Genomic DNA, 21,229 nt, shown 5'->3' on the forward strand with positions numbered 1-21,229 from the left:
TTTTAAAAACATATTCAAATGTCTCGTTAGTCTTAGTTAACGCATCTCCTACTGGAGGCCGCGAGTTAATTATATTAATGAATATTCCCGGCACGTGAACTGTTTTTTTTTTTTTTTTTTTGCATTTTTATTTGCTCATTAGGCTTCTGATCAATGTGCACGCGCTCCTTCACTCTTTAATGACCGATTCTTTTCACGGTTCCTCTCCATGAAACCCCAAACCTTTGTTGTCCGATTCTGCACTTCACTTTTTAATTTCTTATAAAACTGGTGTAGACCAACTCTCTCTCTCTCTCTCTCTCTCTCTCTCTCTCCCTCTGTGTGTGTGTGTGTGTGTTTCCCTCTCTTTCCTATCCTAAATGACTTTTCAGACCTATTAGTGACTCAATGGCGAAAGCGGAACAAATAAAACTGTACAAGGCGTTTGTAGGGTGGAGGCATAACGATACTGAACCATAATATAAACCTTATAACCCCCAGCGTCTTACTGACTAGAGAAAGGTTTACATTTCATAATACTGACTTTGACATTATAGGCTATTGACTTCACTTGTATACTGTTTACTGTATGAGTTATTTCATGTATATACAAACTCGAGATGGGATGTTTTTCCTTCATGTGTCCTCCTTTTTCCTCTTTTGATGAAATGCAGTTTTTCCCCTCTGTTTTTATCTGTATTTTAATATCGCATGTTATCGTGCAATAACGCTGTAAAACAAACTCCAGCTCAGCCAATAATAATCATACGGTGTTTGCTGATCTTGGGTCAGTTTTATGCCTATATTCTGGTAATACTGTATTTGCGCTCTGGAGAAAAAAGAAAAGAAAACATCAGGTCTGTGGCTCAGGTTCTGCAGAGCCTACGTTACTTGTGTTGATACAGTAATGGAGGGGCATGCCACTGGGAAGCCTTTCAGAGCTGTGTGTGTAATGTGTGTAATGTTAACGGGCTGTTTTTCAGCCTCTTGCTTCTTTAAAAGACCTGCATCTATTTTGATAAGAAACAAACATTTAAACATAAGACTGAAAAAAGTTGAAATAACATTTGTTAAAGTGCAGTGCCTAGTTTTTCAAGGGAATGTTGTTGGACAAAAGTCTGCCATATTGTGCAGAAATTACATATTCAGCATCATGAGATATATTATATCTTTGTATTATCTTATTTTAAACTCGATAGGGTATTTTCTTCTTCAAAAATGTCATTTCAGCTTCGTCCAGACTGGTGCCACTCATCCACTATTAAGTCTCATATTCAGTCCACATAAACAATAACCCTAACAGTGTGATAGCCTGAAGCACTGACTGCTGAGGAAAGTGAGTCTCCGGGCTTCTGTATAACGAGATAACAGCCTGAAGTGCAAATGACATATTTTGGTGCGCACACTGCAAAAAGTGATAACTTTTTGTTTAAGTGCTGTGATTTCACGTTGCTACTGTCTTTAACTGAAATCAAATATTCTGCGCATGTGGCCCCTCTTACTGTTTCAACTGTTCTTCTTTCTTGTCTCGGGAGGAACAGGAGAAAAGTAAAGCTATTCACCGTTCACTGTATTTACTTTTCAAGAAAAACACTGTTAGGGCGAGGAGAGGTTGTAAGTTTGAAAGTATCCAACTACGGCACGCGGTCGAGGCTGATTAACTCTTAACCGAGTTCTGTATCTGTATGAAAAGTGGAAACGTGGTCATTTTTTGCAGTGCGTACATTAGTGGGTTATGTCTTTGCCCTGACATGATAAGGTCAGATGCATCAGCGTCTGCGGTGGTGCAGCCTATATCTAACCAGACACTCTCACTGTCAACGTGGCTTTGAGACCTGGCAGTTTGTTGTGATACAGTGTGAAGACCAAACCACTGGACGTAATATAACCTGTACATCCACTGCCCCCAAGTTCATTATTATTTTTTATTCTAATTTTCATCTGGTGATGAATAAACCCAATTCAGATGTATCCAAGTCTTTTTATGCTCCTACTCTGACGCATATGCGCCGTGCCTTGTTCTTTAAGAGGTGACTAATGCTTAGTAAAAGGTTCATTCATAACATTTAGAGACAACCTGCTTTAGCAAACGGTTCGTTAATTGGCGCTGTTAATTGCTCAGGCAGTGATAGAACTACAGGCGGAAAAAAAACATATGGTCGATTAATCAATGTGCAGTATGCGCCTATCAAACAGAGACTGGGTGTAGTGTTTAATGAATTTTATTCTACATTGTCCGGAGGCTAAAAGTTAAGAGAAGAAGAGGAGGAGGGTGCGCGTCACGACGCATGAAATGCCAAATACCAAACGGGTTCGTGCTACCAGACGGGGATTAAAGAGGGTTTAGAGCGGAAAAATCAGAAGACCCGGGGTGGGGACCTGGAAGGAATTATTATTTGGGGTATAAACCAATACTATTCCTGCACAGGCTAACCCCCCTCATCACCCCCTCCCTCGATCTACGTCGCGGACTCCGCTTCCGCTTCGCACGGTTGGTCATTGATGCGCAGTGGAGGGTTAGCGAGGGAGCGCGCGCGAGCGAGAGAGAGAGGAGGGGGGAAAGGGGAAGGGGGGGTTGTAGAATTGACAAGGCAGAGACTGGGAGAGAGAGAGAGGAGGGAAGAAGGAGGTGACGGACCTGCTCCTCTGGGACTCTGCTACAGCTCAGTACTCGGCGCTTTTCGGCGGGGGTCGGCGCACACAAAAAAACGGGTCCTCGGCTTCTAAAATAAGGGCACCAATAAGGGAGCGTCTCGTTGTGGCTGTCACCGAGCTCTGCGAGGACCTCCGCGGCCGCCGCTCCGCTTGTAGGAGAGATCTGGACTTAAACTGAGAGAGAGAGAGCGCGCCGGGGTGAGAAGGAGAAAAAAAAGCAGGATTCATGGAGGCTCTGTGCAGCCTGGTCGAGCTAAACGCCTGGATTATCTGATTCGGGATCGGCGGCTTTGCACAGTTTATAGACTCTACGCCGGTTCTTTTCTCTCTCTCTGTCTGTCTCTCTCTCTCTCTCTCTCTCTCTCTCTCTCTCTCTGTGTTGTGCCATCTCCGTGTCCAACTCTCAGGCTGCGACGTGTTTTTGTTTGGAGGTAAGCTGATCCTGCTCTGATCCAGCTACGTGTATTTCACTCTGGTTGCAGCTCATAGCGGTTTACATGGTAGTGGACGTTGCTCTACGCTGCACGAAGCCGCTGCTCGCTGCAACAACTGACACCGTGTTGAGTGTGGAGGATTTAGTTTTTCAACCGTGTTTCACTTTAACGTGGACACCACCGCGTTGCCACATTATAACAACAACAAAGCTCATTGCCTTTTATTGTTGTGGGGGGGAACCTAAATAGGAAATCCGTATTTCCTAATAGTGAGGGGCCTGCATGCTTCAATGTGCAGCCTTGGTTCTCCCAAAACAAGGCATCATTTTTGTAATGTTGAGAATATATTAGGCAGCATAAATCCATATAATTCAAATAATAGATTATCTCTAATAGCATTATATTTATGATCATGCTACTTGGCACAAACCAAAACTCCATCTTATTTCAACAATTTAACTTAAGTTGGGTTTATTATGCAGTAAGTCTGAACGCTGAACTTGGTACATTAATGCATTATGCTATTTATAACGTTGGGATGCCTGAGTTGCAGTTATTCGTCTGTGATGCATTTGGCACACTGTACTTTCCAAAAAATTGGAGAACTTCTTGGTCACGTGGTGACAAAGTTTACTTGTGTTTGTCTGTGCGTATATAAACTCATTGGAATAAGGGATGTTGTTAATAAGTGAGTACACAGTCCTGTACACACACTGACATATCTGTTTTTGGGTCTTGCAGCTGGGGCGGTAGTTCACGGAGCTCCTGTCATGGCGGACCAAGAGGAGACTTTTGGCCTCCAAAACTCTCCTGGTGGCTCGGATTCAAGGGAAGTACAAAGCGATAATAAATCAGAGAAACAGAACGGGACCTCAAGCAAATCCCCATCTTCACAGACAACTTACATCCAGCAGGTCAGTATCAGTCAGCGTGCAGGCCTCACTCTCACTGCTGCAGGCTGCACACCGAGCCCACACATCCACTCTGCTCAAGTCCTTCTCGCAGCTTTGCGTTGTTGCTTTGCACTTTAGAAAATCCGAGGAGAGCTGATATATGTTAATGTGATGGATGTTAATGTGGTGGATAATTTCCATTAGTTCCCAAAATAAATGTATACTGTTTATACAGTGTATAACTTTTTTTTTTCATTCTGTTTTGTACTAAAGTTTTGTGCTAAAGTTATAGTGAAGTTGAACTTAACCGATTTGCCCCCAGAAACTGTTTGGAAAATTAATTAGAGAAGCTGAAGATGAGAAAGATTCTTTTGGTATTTTCGATTACATTAGTCACATTTTTATGAGTTCATATGAGACTATATTTCTCACAAGCTTTATATGAGACATTGTGTTTTATTATGTTACATATTCCGCATTTAATTTTGGGTTAAATGCAGATGCAAGGCCCACCAGGCTGAAGACAGCAGAATGACGAGTGCATGCCGATGTTGAGTTACTAAGTGGTTACATAAGGATTACATTGTCACTATATATCCTATATTATTTATTGTTGAGACTTGCATGTGCAGCAACTCAGAGGTTTTTGCTTGTCCATTTAAAATTAGATGTAACGTTATAATTATTCATCATTTATAATTCCACCTTTAGCAGCCGAAGACAGACGTTTTTCACAACAGGCTGTTTGAGCAACTCAAGAAGGCCTCAAAAGTTTGTGAGAGTAGTGCATGGCACCTCTGCGTAAAAGTGCATGAGTGTATTAGCGGTACACAGACACTAAGCCTAAGGTGTTTTATTTTTGAAGGGAATGGAGGGAATAAAAGTCTACCTGCACGAGAGGGAACTGTGGATGAAGTTTCACGAGGTGGGGACGGAGATGATCATCACCAAAGCCGGAAGGTAAGACTTTAAAAAAAAATATCTATTTATAAAAACGTTTAAGCCTGGAAAATACTCATCATGCACAAGCGGTTGTTGGCTGCATGTCTGCTTGATGATAAGGCTGCACACGCAATGAGTATGTTTATATATTTATCTTTCTTTAGGCCTATTTCTCAGTTCAAATAGACAATAGGCCCGATTGGAATTTTTTCTTGCTTTGGGGATTTGGAAATACACACTGTTGAGGAACCACAGAGAAAACACAGAGCATCTGGTGGACGCTTTAGCGCTGCAGCACCACATAGCTACATTTTAGTCTGGGTGGCCCCTGTAGGGAAATGCAATTCCATCGACCAATCATCCTGAGAGAGCAAAGGGATAAACCTCTGGTGCAAAAAATACTGCTGAGTGTGAGTCTAACCCCCTACCCCACTCGTGAAATCAAGTCATTTTAGGAGCATGTGTTGTGCCATTTGTAATCCATGTGTGTATGAGATTGTATGCAGACATCCTCCTCCCTCCAGCCTACAACACTTCTTTGCGTGCAACATGTTGTGCAGCGGCTGTAGCTACATGTGTCCCGCTGTCAGCTCCACGCTTTGCCCTCTGGCTGCATCCAGTCAAAATAACGCGCGTCGGCTGAGTGTGAACGTGCATAATGGACTGTATGCGTGCATGGCCGCCGGTGTCTGCTCATGTCAAATGACCGGTGGCTCACGCGTGGGTGTGTGCGCGTGTGTGTATTATAAATGACCAACATTTATAATTTAACACAGCTACATTTCATTGTGCTCTCCAGCGCGGCCAGTGGAAAAGTGTTTTCTCACAGCTGCACAAAGTCTCCCATTATATTCCCGTCAGTCATTTCACTCGTGTTTTTGGCGTGAAATGATATTACACAGCAGCCCTCCTCGTATTCAGCCCTTCCCTCTGACTCGTGAGACTTGATAGCCTTACTCATATTTTGTGTTTTTTTTTCCTGCTGAATGACAGATAGCCCAGCAAATATCCAAATGATTTACTAAACGGATCCTGCAAGAAAAAAAAAATCTGGCCCACAGTGGAAAAACATTTTATAATGTGCAGGTCTCACACAGACCTGATGTCCTGGGCTGCTTATAGTCTTCACCTTTCCAACCCAAATATAGACATTTACACCATTTTTTGTTTAGTTTAGTAACTTTATTCTGAAAAGACTCATTTGTCTTCATTCATAATTTCTTAATTACGCATTGGACGCAGCTAAACGGCCAAAATTTGGATGTGATTTCCGCTAATTTCTTCACCAGAGCTGAAAACAATGAAAACACACCACCACAGTCTATTTTTTTCTTGTGCTATTTCTCCTTCTCTTTTTTGTGTCCACACTTTGACGGAAACACCATTAGCGCGCTATAAACCTGTTTTGTTTTTTTGTCCTTTACAGGCGAATGTTCCCCAGTTTCAAAGTGAAGGTCACGGGCCTAAACCCCAAAACTAAATATATTCTCCTGATGGATGTTGTTCCCGCAGATGACCATCGATACAAATTCGCTGACAATAAATGGTATGTAAATATATAACACACAAAAAGACTCATCTCCACAGAAACTTTTTTCTTTTTCTTTCTTTCTTTCTTTCTTTTTTTTACTTTTACGCACATGCAGGATGTTTCATACAGAGGTCAGGTCACTGTCTTGGGGGTCGCAGCTGCTCTCTGTGGAGTCTACTCCAACAGGAAATCTTATATATTGTCGTCCTGATGGAGGAGAATCGGAAGTGAACGTATTCATTCCTCGAGAATTATGAACTGTGTGTTTTTTAATGGTTGCCAGGAAATGTAGTCAGCAGGGAGACGCGTTTGTGCCGGAGCTGAATCCTCGCGGTGCTGAATGGATGTTTGATGACTTCTCCCCTAAAGCTATACCAGGCTACATATGTTCACTGCAACAAGGCCCTTTCTTGCACCGTGGAGCATAAACATATTTGTTTAGTGTCATGTCGGTCTCTCTAACCTTGGCCAGGAATGTCTTGTTTGGGTCAGTGCCTCTCAATGAGGAGATAGCCTACTTAGAGCGGATAATCACATGCCAATACTGCCGATAATGACCTGTCCAAAGCCTGTCATGGAACTGATTCACCTCCTGGTCTAACAGGAGGGCGGTCTCTCCAAAATCCAACCTGTTGCATATGCCATAATGTTGGTTAATACGTCTATTTATTGAATTTGAATAAGACCTAATGCATTTTTTAATTAGATGAACAATTATCCTAGATCAGTTGTTAGTGGTTAGTAACGACGTCCCATTAACTATTTCATTTTCCTTTTTGTCTTTCGTTTTTCTGTATAATTTAATTTCTGAGCTATTTGCCTTTTATATAATTTATTTTATTTTTAAATTTGTACTCTGTAATAATTTAATAATAATCTCAGTATAAAAAAAACCCAAGAAAACCAGTCCACATGTTGCACCACAGACATGGTTCTCCTCTTCCAGTGTGTGTTAGAGCGCCCGCACCGGCAGCCTGCTCGTGTGTGTGACTGTGTGTGTGTCAGTCCAAGGTGTTACAGTGTGACTGTGTTCCCAGGTCTGTGACCGGGAAGGCTGAGCCGGCGATGCCCGGGAGACTCTACGTTCACCCGGACTCTCCCGCCACGGGGGCGCATTGGATGAGGCAGCTCGTCTCCTTCCAGAAGCTGAAACTGACCAACAACCACCTGGACCCGTTCGGACACGTAGGTGCCGACGCCTCATCATCTCTTATTTACTATTAATGCACACACTCACATCACGGGGGATGTAATAATAATCTAGTTTTCGCATGGTTTGTTGCTCAGTGGGGCTTCACCCATGAGCCTCTCTGTCGCGCTTTACACAACAAATGCTGGTTTTCACACCTGATGATGATGACGATGAGTGCATGTAATGATTGTTTTCCTCCTTCACCCAGAATGTAAATAACAGACAAATTGGCGACTTACTTTAAATAATAATAATACAGCTAATAATAACACTAATAAATACGTATAATTATTATTATTAATAATACTATTATTGGTTATAGCCTATTTTAAATAATCCGTTTTTATAGCCCACTTTCTTATTTCTTATTGATTTACACATATTGCAATCAAGGCCTAACTTAAAAAAAAAAAAAAAAAAAGTCGGATTAATCTGCAACCCCCTGCTACTGAGTTTTCTTTTATATATACAATATGTGTATATATCTATATGTATTGCATGATAAAGCACCATTAAGGCTGTGTTCATAAAAACTACTTTAAAGATTGAACAGACCAATTTGAGAATTTCTCCAAGTCAAGTACTTTACTTTCATGAAGTTTTGATTGTGTGAAAACTTTCTGCATTATGTGCAAAGTCGTACACATTGCCACATTCACTGCTAAAATCAAATTGCACAACTATTTTTTTCATCACACATTTTTGCTGCATTGCTGTTTTTCCTTTTTTTTCTGCCTAAATTGTTTTGTTTTTTTCAACTTCCTCTATTGTTGTGATTCTTCTGATACAAATGAGATTTTCCCGTTTCTGCTGCATTTCAGAGAGTATTGCTTTAGGAAATTCACAGAGAGAAAAGGACAGTTGATGGAATTTTTTGCAACCATTGTTGCTTGTCTTGTAGCTAAATAAATAATTGTAGTTGGCCTGTTTAGGTGTTGAAAAATTAGTTAGTTACTCTCAGTGAAACTAAGAAAAAAATCCTGGCAGAAAATTTTCAATTTCTCTCAGTCTCATAAAGGAAGCATCTTTTCTGAGCTTGATTGAGTTGAATTATTTAACGATTTAATGCAAGAGAGATGAGTTTAAATAACAAAAAGTGACAAGAGAAGTGAAATTTGGTTAATAAATTAGTTTTAAATGTATAGTTACTTAAGTAGACCGATCATCATGTCCCCCTGATTTGCACACAGTAAATGAAAAATAATATCGTCATGTTTTAATGAGTCGATTTAACTTAAAGCTGCTGTTTGGAGAAAACACTCATCTCTAATAATGTTTACAAAGATCTTAATTTGAACGTCGACTCTTTTCATCCTGCCAGCATTGATGGTGAAGTGGAATAATATGTTTGTTATACAAGCATCCTGGACCCTCTTTGGTACTTTGTGTTGCTGGGTTTATTATAGCACCCCCTGTATGCATAAAGGTTGCAGACCTCCTGGAAGTCTGCTTTCATAAGTAAAAGGGAGCAGTTGGGCACTTTTTAGCAAAAAGGAAAGAGTCAATTGCACCCCTCCCATCACCTCCCTTGCCCCCTCCCCTTCACCAGCAAGGGACTGCATGGTACCCATTTCCTAACCTTAACTCCTCATTATCCTCAACTCAATATCTGGCCCCCGGGCTTTTGTTATTTCTGTCGTACCCAAAACAGAAAACACAAATATCACTTACTTCATCAACGTGTTTTCAGGCTACAAATGAGCCTGTTGGCCACAGGTTTTCATAAAATTTTGGGTTGATGGGCACATTGAGGCCTAATTAGATGTCTTGTTGTGGAAATGAAATAGTTACACAATTAGCTTTCTTACTAATGGGCACAGTCGTTAAAGGAAAGAAGAGGAAAAAAACAAAACAATAATGAGCTTGGGTAAAAGAGGCACATCAATAGCAGGCCCGTTTCTAAGGACAGAGGTTAAATTATAAGGAGAAACACCAGGAAATGACTTTGACTCAATCAAAGTCATTAAAAGTGTTCAGTTAATGGTAATGAGAGATGTGAAAGTGAATAAGGTTCATCGGGGTTGAGAAAAAAGTTGTTTATTTAGGTAGTTTTATGTAAATCTAAGAGGTCATTAAGAGCTAGAAAACCCTATTAAGAGTTAGAAAACCTGGTCTTATTATGATAGCTACAGGTAGTCTAACTAGTGTCAAGTCTTTTACAACCATTTGTTTCACTGACTCCAGTTTGAATCTAAAATGAGACTGAAAAAAAAATGCATACCAGTGTGTGTTCTTTCACCACACACACACACACACACACACATGCGCACACACACACACACACACACAAAAGCTGCTATCGATCCACATGGCACCAGTGGTGGTGGTTGTTGCCTTGCCAGAGCCCAGCTGGTGAAATGAAGCCGGGGCTCAGTCGGAATGTGCAGCATTGTTGTAAATTTTAGGTTAACGTGCGTTTTTTGATTGGTTGCAGTAGTTCCTGGCTCGCACTGTTTTGTGCTGGGAGACGGCACCATGGGATTCATAAATGAAACGCTGGTGGCTGGCCAGAAATCTAATCCATCAGCTTGTTGGTCCAGCTGGTTGAAATAACTTGTAGATGATTTATAATTACTAGCAGTGAGACATGAGACCAAAACATATTGCTGATTTAGATTGGAACAGCTCGGGACAGGCCTGAGGCAGACGTTTTTCTCTAAAAAAAAAGTCTGGTAATGAGACACATGTCTGCGGACTGAGCAGGGCCGAGCTCACAGCTCAGGACTGCTGCGAAGAAAGCTGAGCCACATGGGGCCTGAGTGTTTGCGTGCAGGGTTAAACGTGCAAACTTTGTTTTGTTTTTATTGAAATTCGTCACAATTTAACAGGTTTTAATGCACACCGTCTTAAATTCTGCTAAATTACTTTGATTTACAACTTTTTTTGCATTAGCAAAGAAAAATGGTGCAGATTTAATTTTCTTTAAGTGACACAAATTTGTTTGTCTGTATTTGCATGTCTGTTTTTTTTCTTTTTCTTTCTTTTTTAATTGATATTTTAGAACATGTGAGTGCAAAAAAAAAGTGCAGCATAACATACTCTTGATGTATCTGAACAGCCCAATAACACTGACATATATCTTCCCATAATATACACATATCATAGTAAAGGTCAGTTGATGGTGTTGTGTATATGGTTAAATGGATTTATTTCCTTGTTATAAAACACTAGAGCAGTTGTGCAAAGTCTCCTTTACGCTATCTTAGAGTATTTATGCCACTGCATTGGATGTGAAAATATTGCACCCTTTTATCCTGCTGTTTGACAGCTATAGTGACTGTAGTAGTTTTTGTCCCACATTGCTACTGTCAAAGATGATGTGTTGCTCTCAGATAAACTACAGTTAAAGGCAGGGTTCATCTGAAAATGCTGCATGTACATTGCTAACGGTTGTTAACTCTGGAGGGGAACATTCAACTTAATGAGAACTCCTACTTTCGATACTGAACTTTATTTTGCTTTCGGTGCTTTGACCTTGGTGAAGTATTTTTCCTCTTAACCCTCTACAGTAAAACTGTGGACTCATTGTTATGGATTCGAGTAAGCAAATTGGTGTTGTTTTCTCGAATTCCTAAAAAAAATCATTTGTTTTAGTCTCAGGTTTCATACCAAGCTGCAGCTTCAGCTTTGATCTCGCTCTCCACTCCAGGAATATTTCTCAATGTTATTCATCTCTCTCCCCCCCTCCTCCCCTCCTCCCCTCCTCGCTTTGCTCCTGCACTCGTCTCCCCGTCTTCCCACACATGTTTTGGCCAGGAGGGTGGAGTGTGAGGATCGCACTGTTTATATTTGAATGGCAGTGTGCGATGAGCAATAGATGATGGTGTACAAAGCCTTCTAATCCCGAGGCTCGGGGAAACTCTCTGATGTGGTGGGACTTGAAAGAAAAGGGCAGCGGCGTGAGACCCAAAGTGATCCCTCACTATCATTAAATACTATCATCCAGAGGCTAGAGAGGTGGAGGAGGGGGGGTTGCAGAGATACTGAGACCCAGGCAGGGCAGCGGCTGGGCCTGGGAGACGAGGCGTGTGCTGGGGCCCCCGGTGGGTGGTCTGCAGCTACACCCCTGCCCCCACTAACACACATACTGGACTTTGGGAACCCACAGTCATTGGACCATGCTATTTTCCAGGGTTAAATGTACACTTAAAAATTTCCATGCAACTTCTAATGTGTCTCAGCGACGGGCTTTTTTTTTTTAGCTTCTAAGGCCATGTAGTGTGGAGAATGATGGGTTCTGCACTGATGGGCTTGTTGTTGTGGTTTAGGTCCCAAGCTCGGACGCATCTCTGCAGACCTCAAATAAGGCATCAGTGAAGGCATGCATGGGAAAATGTTTCACTTAACCTACTTTTTTTCCTGCACTTTGGTTCAGATATTTTTGAAAAGCTCTTTCATAGAAAGTTAAAGCCTCTAAGAATCCAGACAGAACAGAAATGCCACTTCTGTGGTTCACAATGGTTCATCTACAAGAGTGGCATAACTTTACAACACAGGAAATAATTCACTTAAATATGAAAATGAAGACAAATTTACCTGTTAGGTTCAATTTTTCTCAGTTTTTCTCAGTTCTTGGTAAAAAAAAAAAAAAACAGGTTCAATTTTCAGCTCTAAAACTTTCTGATCCCAATAGTTCCATTCATGATAGATTGGAAACTGTACAAAAGTCATGCTCTCCTCAACTCATGCTCATCTAACCAACGTGATGATATTTTGTGCACAGGGTCAGTAACTTCCATTAAATCATCTTGCATTGACAAGGTGCACGGCAACCAGTGTCTGCCCATTACAAAAAACCTATTGCACCATGAAATGAGATCAAGTTCAACTGGAAATTAATAATGGATGACTATTGTATCATCTATGTTAGGCCTCTATGGTTCACTCGGCTCTAAGAAAAGATGGAGGGGGGGGTATGCCTGCATGTGTGATGCCCCCACAGGTACTGGAGGTCAGGGCGATCCCTTGTCTCTCCTCATGTTGGCAGTGAAAGGCAGGTACAAAAACAACCTTTGAGATAGCAGATAAGAGGAATGCCTATGGGACAGAAGGGTGGGGGGTAAATGGAGGGGGTTGGGGGTCAGAGGAGGGGGAGAAGGAGAAGGAGAAGGGAAAAAAAGACAGCTCTGTTTTTTTAATCTTTAAATGTAAGTGGACCGGGTGAAAATAAAAACCATTAGATTTTCCTGAAGGCCGACGACCATGACCCCCTGTTCCGTCAAAACAATTAGACTTAAAACCCACGCATGAGAGGGCCTCAAAAGAGAAGTTCAAGGCTCAAGTTCAGCTGTGTGGAGTGCGTCTTAATGTCGCCAAGCTAGCCACTGGTAGTAGTCATTAGTTAGCATAGGCTAGGTTAGTCGGATTAAAGGGGCAACCAGAGAGACGACCTGCAGTCTTATTGCTCATCTCATTACTCTGCCATGGGGACACACAGGGTAATATAGTAAATTACTATGTTACTGCTCAAAGTTTTTATTTCATTTTTCAGGCTGAACTAGTAAGAATTGTATTTCTTAATGAGTGTAAAGGTTCATATGAGTGGGCTTTCTAATAACTCTGCACACGGCCCATTTTTATTTGCAATATTCATGAAACAGTAAAACTTTCAGAAGCTTTTGTAGTGTAATAAAAGTTGACCTTAGGTCATATGTAATATAGTTTAAAAAGAAAATTCAAATTTTGACTGGGGAAAAGAAAAGCTTCATTTGATTTATTGTGGTTCTGTTTGATTAATGGATTACATTACTTTAATATAAATAACTGCCAAGCCTTTATACGTTTTATTCCTTGGTTTTAACTCTAGTGTAGCAAAAAATGATGCCAATAAAATGTCTTACTTTTCTGCCATGATGCCCATCAGGTCTTATAGGCTATATGCTTGGGTTTCATTTTGTACTTGTTGTAAACTGAGTATCCTCAGCCTGAAAAAAAAAGTAGAAAATTGCTTGTGAACAGTAGCTTAACTCCAATCAACCAAACTTTTTGTTTTGTTTTTTGCATTACATTTAAACTACTTTTCTACACTTTTCAAAGCAACTGGGCTCTTACAATCTTTTCTCATTAAAAAAGAAGATGAAAAAGTTTGTTCTATTTTTTCTAAAGTTTTATTTATTTATTTTTGACAAACTTTGTTATGATAATTTGCATTCAAGTCTACAACACTAAGCATCTCGGGGGGGGGGGGGTTTATATTGCAGATCATTTTAAATTCCATGCACAAGTACCAACCGAGGATCCACATCGTGAAGGCGGATGAAAATAACGGCTTTGGCTCCAAGAACACGGCCTTCTGCACCCACGTCTTCCCGGAGACTGCCTTCATCGCGGTCACATCCTATCAGAACCACAAGGTAAGTCCTTCATTAGCTTCTATTGGATTTTGGGTTGGTTTGAATTTTTTTCTACTGCAAATAAGTAACTTTAATTGTTTTTTATGAGGCCATTTCATTTCATTAAGGTGAAAGGGAAAACGCAGCAGAAACGCAAAGGGGATATTATGTTGCGCATTTAAAAACAGGCCGGTACTAAGGAGAATCGATTTATTATATATAGATTTTTATAAATGAATACAAAACAATCATCACACTATAGACTTATCTTTCCAAATAATGATTAAATCATTCACAACTTTATTTGAATTTTGCCCCCTTCTTTATTTGAGGGCTGCCCTGACGGCTGTGTGGTTTGTGAGTGGCTGCAGCAGAGAAACGCAAAGTTGTGTGTGAGGCAGCAGCGCGAAGCCTTGTCACTGTCAGCTGAAAATCTCTGCTATCACATTGAGTCACTGACAGACGGAGGGAAAGCTGCAGATACCCGACTAGACGACGTCTGACCTCAAGAGACTTTCTTTTTTTCCAAGTTACAAGCCCACAGCGCTTTGTAGCGTGAGACAACTTGCAGATAAAGCAGATAGGGCCGCATCACTCAGGCGGATGAACACATGATGATGACGATCACACCCTATATTAATAGTAGGCTTATAGAAATAATAGTAACAATAATACGCCCAGGTTGTAATTAATGGTCAAAATAAATACTTTATTTTGCAATTTTAGAAAAACTTTGATATTTATTTTCTATTAATTATTGGGTTAGAAAGTGTTCTGTTTTTATCTTTTGTCTTTTAAGTCAATTCCACAGTGGCAGAAAAAAACAGTGGAGATTTTATTAACTCGATTATCTCATCAGGAGATTATCTCTGGCCTGTTATTTATCAGAACAGCCTGTTGTGCGTTGGTGACAGATGCGCAACATAAAACAGAAGGTTTCAAAGTCTCCTGCTTAAAGAAACGAAATTCTAATAAAAATAAAATAGTCTATAATAAAATAAAATAAAACGGAAAATAACCAATCAACCGTAATTTGTTATTTTTATTATTATGTATTCACATTTTTTTCTATATTTTTAGTTTTTTGCAGTTAATTGACGGGACATTAACCTGTATCTTAAATGAGCCTAATAAAAGTTAATAAAAATGAGTCTCGCTGTTTCTGCTCATTTTAGTGTTTAAACGCTGCAAAAAAAATGTTACACAACAATTTAAAAAAGAAAAAAAAAAGAGTAAAGACCCATAACAGCATTAAATATACGTTATATGGAGTGTGTGTGTGGTTTATCCAGGCCTTGGAGCCTCATAGTTGTTTGTTCCTTCTTGAAATAAAACTCAGTATTTACTCTGTCCAAATTTCTGGGGGGAAAAAAATGCCGGGATCACAGATATCTGTAAACAGCGTCTGTTTAACGTCACTGAACCATGTAGGCCTACATGTTTTTAGTTTGGGGAATATGGGAGAAAAAGGGGCGAAAGCTCATAATGTCCCCGCAGCCAATCCCGAGTCTCCGCGCGCTTCTGGGAACAGGAAGCACAAATGACCGACATTCTGTAGAAACCATTCATTATTTTCAAACATGTTATTGGGGGCTGAGATCGTAACCTCTCGGCTAATTATTGGGGCTTTCCAGACCTGCAGAAAAACAAGCATTTCTGATTTCCAGGCGCGTTACCACCACTGTCTAATCAAACAGTCTGACATCTGCTAGAGCAATACGAGCTGCAGGCATGTGTCCAATTCACCTGTTAGACTCTCAGCTAATGAAAATGGTCAAAGTGTCTGGTTTCACCTCTTTTCCTGCCGTATGCTCTAATTAAAACATTTTTCCAAACAGTGTTTTCTGAAATGATCTCTGAGCTGAGAGATGAATATATGTAGCTCTCTATATGGCTTATGTTCTGCTTAATAGAAAACCTTATTAGAAGTGCTTCTCTTCCTCCAGCTAAAATAGCACAGCATCTGGAAATATACCACCCCCATGTTATTTTAATGAGCAGAGTTTTGACACAGTCTAGAAAACTGTTGCTTTGAGACTTTGAAGTCGTGAATGAATTTTGCCCAAATTGTCTTGAGTCCACTCCCAAATTATTTTTTAATAGTATTCATACTCGGTGCTCTGATTATTTCCATCCTCCGAGTCCAGCCAGTCGAAGAACTCACATGTGTTTTTTGCAAAATATCTTATTTTCTTTTTCTGTAAACTGAGCTCAGGCTATCACTTTGGAATGGGCAATTATTTGTCTAGCTGTGTTTTCTCCTGGAGCGCTCACAGCAGAGGGTAAACAGAGTGCACCAGGACTCTCAACAATTTTTTTTTTTTTTCAAAAGATGAAACAATATGCAAACGCTCTGCCAGGATGCGTGTATTAACAAGAAGCTAGCAAAGTGTCACACGAGAGATTTTACAAGGTTTGGTGAGAGTGTCAGCCAGCGTGCAGACAAACCTCCAGTCTTGTCAGAAAGCTGGAAGCACCAAGGAGCTGCCAACTAATTACCTGCCAGAAACCACTGCTCATGAGAGGGATATCCCTGGATTGTGTTTAAGCTCTTTGGGATTTGCTTACTGTTTCAAAACAAAATCTGCACTTTTGTTGTTTGATACTAACAAAGACTTTTTTTTCTTTCTTTTTTTTTTTCAAAACCAAAATCTTAAAGTCATGTAATAAATCACATCATTTTTATCTGTCAGACTCGTGCCAACTGTCTGCTAAGCCAGAGACCATCAAATGTAACATTATAAATTATGCAATGAAAATAAGTCTTATTGAGACATGCTTTTATTGAATTGTTTAGGACCCCTCTGAGCATCTACGGTTTCTGGAAATGTGAGCTATTATTTCGTTCTCCTGGGCGACTCGTGAGCACTTGGATGCGTCCAAAAAAAACTTCAAGACACAGCTCCGCGAAAAACATGTTGTAATACTGTCATTATGTGAGCCTCAGGCTGCAGAGGCCTTGCAGTGAGAGGCTTGTTGCTTAAATGTTGCATTTTTAAATAGCAGCTATTTTAAGGGGGAAAAAAATATTGATGCAAGTTTGTAGATGTTGATCTTGGAATTAAAATGTAAAAAATTTAAAGTTTGTAGCTGATGATCTTGGAATGAAAAACACAACCAGCACAAGAAGTTTTTATTTTATTTTATTGTGCAGTAATGTCAAGTGTGTTTTTGTTTTTTCAGATAACCCAGCTGAAGATTGAGAACAACCCATTTGCAAAAGGTTTCCGTGGGAGCGATGACATGGAGCTGCACAGGATGTCCAGAATGCAGAGGTAAAAGATGATGAGCCTCTTGGAGCATTTTCCGTATCTATAATCTATTTCTTTCATTGATCGCGGGCTGTGATGTATGGAAACGGTGACACAAGCTCAATGATGTCAAATGAGTAGATAAATGTTAACCGCAATTAGGCAGGCATAGCTGACACGCTGGACACACTGTCACTTAACAAGCCCCACTTTAATCCTTCAATCGCCCCTGTGCGAGCTAGTTACGAGTGTTATTTTCGGTGATGTAAGTGTAGCTCTTGATCGTCGGCCAGTTTTCATGCTGAAGACTTTTATGGCTGATCTGGCAGAACCTCTGAAAACACAACTGCAACATCTCCCTTCCTCACAGCTCTTTCAAGCAGGATGTTCCAACTGTTAATGCATCGGCTGCGTGTGTCTCTGTGTGTGTGTGTGTATATATATATATACGTGTGTGAATGTACATGCACGTGTGATGAACTGGTGGTATCGCTCGGTCCAGCAGCCAAAGCAGTACACGACCACATCGCTCTGCCTTTCTCCCTCTCTCGCGCTGTTATTCAGTCCAGATGAGGGATGGAGTCCATACTGCGTGGAAAACACTTTTTCAAAGGACAAAATCTGGTTTTGAAACTCACAGCCCACCAACCCAACCCAACTCAACTCTCTCCCCCCTCTCCTGCACCTCCACCCCTCATTGGGCAGCCAATGCAGACGTTGTGTGCATGTGCGTGCGCGTGTGTGTGTGTGTGTGTATGTTCAAATGCAAAAAATCCCAAATCATACAGCAGTGGAAAAGCTGCTTGGCGTTTCCACAAGGTGCTAAAATCCTGCTTCCTTCCCATGACCTTTAATCCTGAGCCACAGAATAAAGGCTTTCGCAATTAAGCATTTCAGATTAATGTCACGATTCGTGCGGCACAGAAAACTCCCTGGACAGTGGTTTAGATCCCTGTGCTTTCAAGTAGCTCTGTTAAAAAATAGCTCACTTGATCACATCAGATGCACATTAAGTTACTTTAAGTAGGTGCGTGCCACAGGATAATTAGACTTTTTAAGTAAAATGCATTTCACCTATCAAAACTTGCAAATATATAGAGTTTGGGGAGAGTCCAAAACCACACTATCAATCTTGCATGCCATTGTCCAATCCGGCTGAGTACAGTAAGCCATGCACGTCTGCTCTTGGTTACAATTTTGAAGGGAGAGCTTATTGCAAAACCAGGTCACTGTTTCAACTGAAGCGATCCCTAAAATCAAAGAGGCAAAAGTAGCAAAATGATCTATTGACGGATCCAGTGGATTAATAGGAGTGAAGTACATGCTGGCATTTTCCCCTGGAAAGGGTTTCCCCCAGAGGAGAGTCTCTCTCTGTGTGTCCTCAGCCTGCGTGAGTCAGCCTCGGTGAACGAAGCCACCTCTCGGAGCAAATAAGGAAATGCACAGGATTTAACGAGTGATTCTGTTGTTTTTGTATTTAACTCTTCACAGCAAGTTACAATAGAATTGGAAATATTTCAAGTCAGCTCAGGATATAACTAATAATTGTAATTGTGTATGTGTGTTTGTATTTAGCACCAAGGAGTATCCAGTAGTGCCTCGCAGCACAGTGCGACAACGAGTGGGCTCCAGCCAGAGTCCGTTCAGTGGGGAGGTCCAGGGTCTGGGCACCCCGAGCACCTTGAGCTCCCAGTACTCCCAGTGTGAGAACGGGGTCACAAGCACCTCACAGGACATGCTGCCTCAGTCGGGCTCCTACCCCCTGCCGCATGAGCACAGCCAGGAGTACCACTGCATCAAGAGGAAAGGTAGGAGGCTCTGACTCTATGGTTCAGCAGTGATGGCAATGTGAAGGATTTTGTTTGATATGGGAAACACTGATGTTTCAAGAAAATAATAGAGCTTTACAGCAGTCAGTATCCAGACCAACTATTGTTAATGTTTGTAATTGAGGCTGTTATTAAACTGCCCACTTATACCCTCTATAGGCAAAGAAAACTACAATTATTTGGCCAATAAGTGTCATGCTTTATGAAATGAATTATATTTTTATATATATATATATTATAAAGAGTGGATGGATTTTTTTTTTTTTACAGAGATTATTACCGTTGTTGTTCAGATTTCATGTACGTTTGCGCTCCTTGTATATTTATTTTATGGAAAACAGTGGTTAAAATGAATGTAAATGTGTCTAAATTTTTCCTGATGACATTTGTGGTCACTTGTCTAATCATTTTTGTTATGCTACCACAGACTTATGTCATACACACTGTGAAAAACTTAGTATATGTGCATTAATGAAATAATATTCATCCAAGAAAAAATGTATTCAAAAACTGTCATTTATATGCAAAGCATGCAAATGCACTTTTTATAATAATTATTAATAATAATAGTCATTTAATGAATGATGGAATCAACAGTTTGTTGAATTTAATATTAACAAAATATATGGCTTTATTTTAAAAAGTTTTATGAAATTTTTTACTTCACATGAACAGACCAGTTGAGTAACACTGTTCTTTAACTCTGTCATTGTACCTGTAGTGGAGGATGACTGTCACTCAGGCGAGCACAGCTATAAGAAGGCCTACCTGGAGAGCTCGTCCAGTGAGGAGGACCATTACTACCGTCCCGTCAGCTACGCCCAGAGCCTCGGCCTGGCCAGCGGGCCCTACCGCAGTGAATCCAGCCAGCGGCAGGCCTGCATGTACGCCAGCGCGTCGCAGGGCGCTGAGCCCGTTCCCAGTTTGGAGGACATCAGCTGCAACACCTGGGCCAGCGTCTCACCCTACGGGAGTTGTTCGGTCACCACCATGCAGCCAATGGAGCGGCTGCCCTACCAGCACTTCTCCGCTCACTTCACCTCAGGATCTCTGGTGTCCAGACTCGGCGGGGTTGGGGGCCACGCCTCGCCGCAGCTGGGCGACGGCCACCATGCAGCCATGTACCAGAGCTCCATGACCCACCAGACTCTGGGCCGCCAGTGCAGTCCTGGGGCTGGGATCCAGTCGCCAACCGCCGGTTTACAGGGAAACGAGTACCTCTATACACACGGCATCCCACGTACATTATCGCCACACCAGTACCACACTGTACATAGTGTCAGCATCATGCCAGAGTGGAACGAGAACAGCTAAAAGAGTTTTTTTTCACCCTCAACAAAAGAAAACATTAAAAGGAAAACATTAAGAAAAAGGACCAAAATATGGCAGGGTTTAGATGAATTTATATTTATATTTTTAGAGATGCTGTTCATCTTAATGAGATCAGTGTTGGTTCAATGACACAGCAGTGGATATTTGTGAGATGATGTTGAGTAGGAGAGCAAGCATCTTGTCACTTAAGCTGTTGTGATAGCATCTGCACTTATAAGGAACTTATATAAACTTGAACAAAGAGGAGCTGGACCCGAACTTATACAAAGACATCTCAAGTGCAGAGTAAGAGAACACAGAGGAAACGCAGAGGAAGAATAAAGCTCCAGATGCTTTGCCGCCAGTCGCCTGGTTGATTGTGTCCTTGTGCAGTGGTGTTTTTTGGATGTCAGTGTTTCAAAGACAAGGGAATTTGTTTTCATCTTTTTTTTCAGTACAAACTTCTTTTGTACTCATGTCCAAAATTCATGTAAAAAAAAAAAAAGGCTGTTGTCTTCTGTCACATTAGCCTGAGTTCTCCTTTTTCTTTTACGTTTTTGTAGTTAACAACTTACTTTGTAGTAAAATTGCTATAAGTTTTTAAAAAAACAAAGCAAATTGGAGCTTTTGTTGTGGCTCTTTGGTGAATTTGCTTGCTCTTAAGTCTGCTACGAGGGTTATTTGGTTTCCTGCTGCTGGGTACATTTACACAAATTTAATCTAAAGGCCACAAAAACAGAACCATGACGGTAGAAGTCCAAAGTGGGACAGCACTTCAATTAAATAATTAATTCATGTATAGACTCTTTGAATAAACCCCACTTCTTCAACACGCAAACTGGCAGCAGTGGATTTTCAACCTGGACTTTATTTTCCTGTT

At 40.9% G+C, this 21,229-nt stretch overlaps 1 protein-coding gene across 1 annotated transcript; it reads left to right on the forward strand.

Moving 5' to 3' along the window:
- Positions 1–3,831: 3,831 nt before the first annotated feature.
- Positions 3,832–20,352, forward strand: tbx5a (T-box transcription factor 5a; the record flags this gene model as incomplete). The annotated part of the gene is made up of 8 exons (XM_083984252.1): positions 3,832–3,982; positions 4,827–4,921; positions 6,330–6,449; positions 7,472–7,619; positions 13,827–13,979; positions 17,142–17,233; positions 18,785–19,017; positions 19,760–20,352. Exons 1-8 carry the CDS (start codon positions 3,839–3,841, stop codon positions 20,350–20,352), a joined length of 1,578 nt encoding a protein of 525 aa, XP_083840378.1. The 5' UTR covers positions 3,832–3,838.
- Positions 20,353–21,229: the final 877 nt, after the last annotated feature.

Source organism: Trachurus trachurus (genome assembly GCF_905171665.1).
Source record: "Trachurus trachurus genome assembly, chromosome: 12".
Taxonomy (NCBI): Eukaryota; Metazoa; Chordata; class Actinopteri; order Carangiformes; family Carangidae; genus Trachurus; species Trachurus trachurus.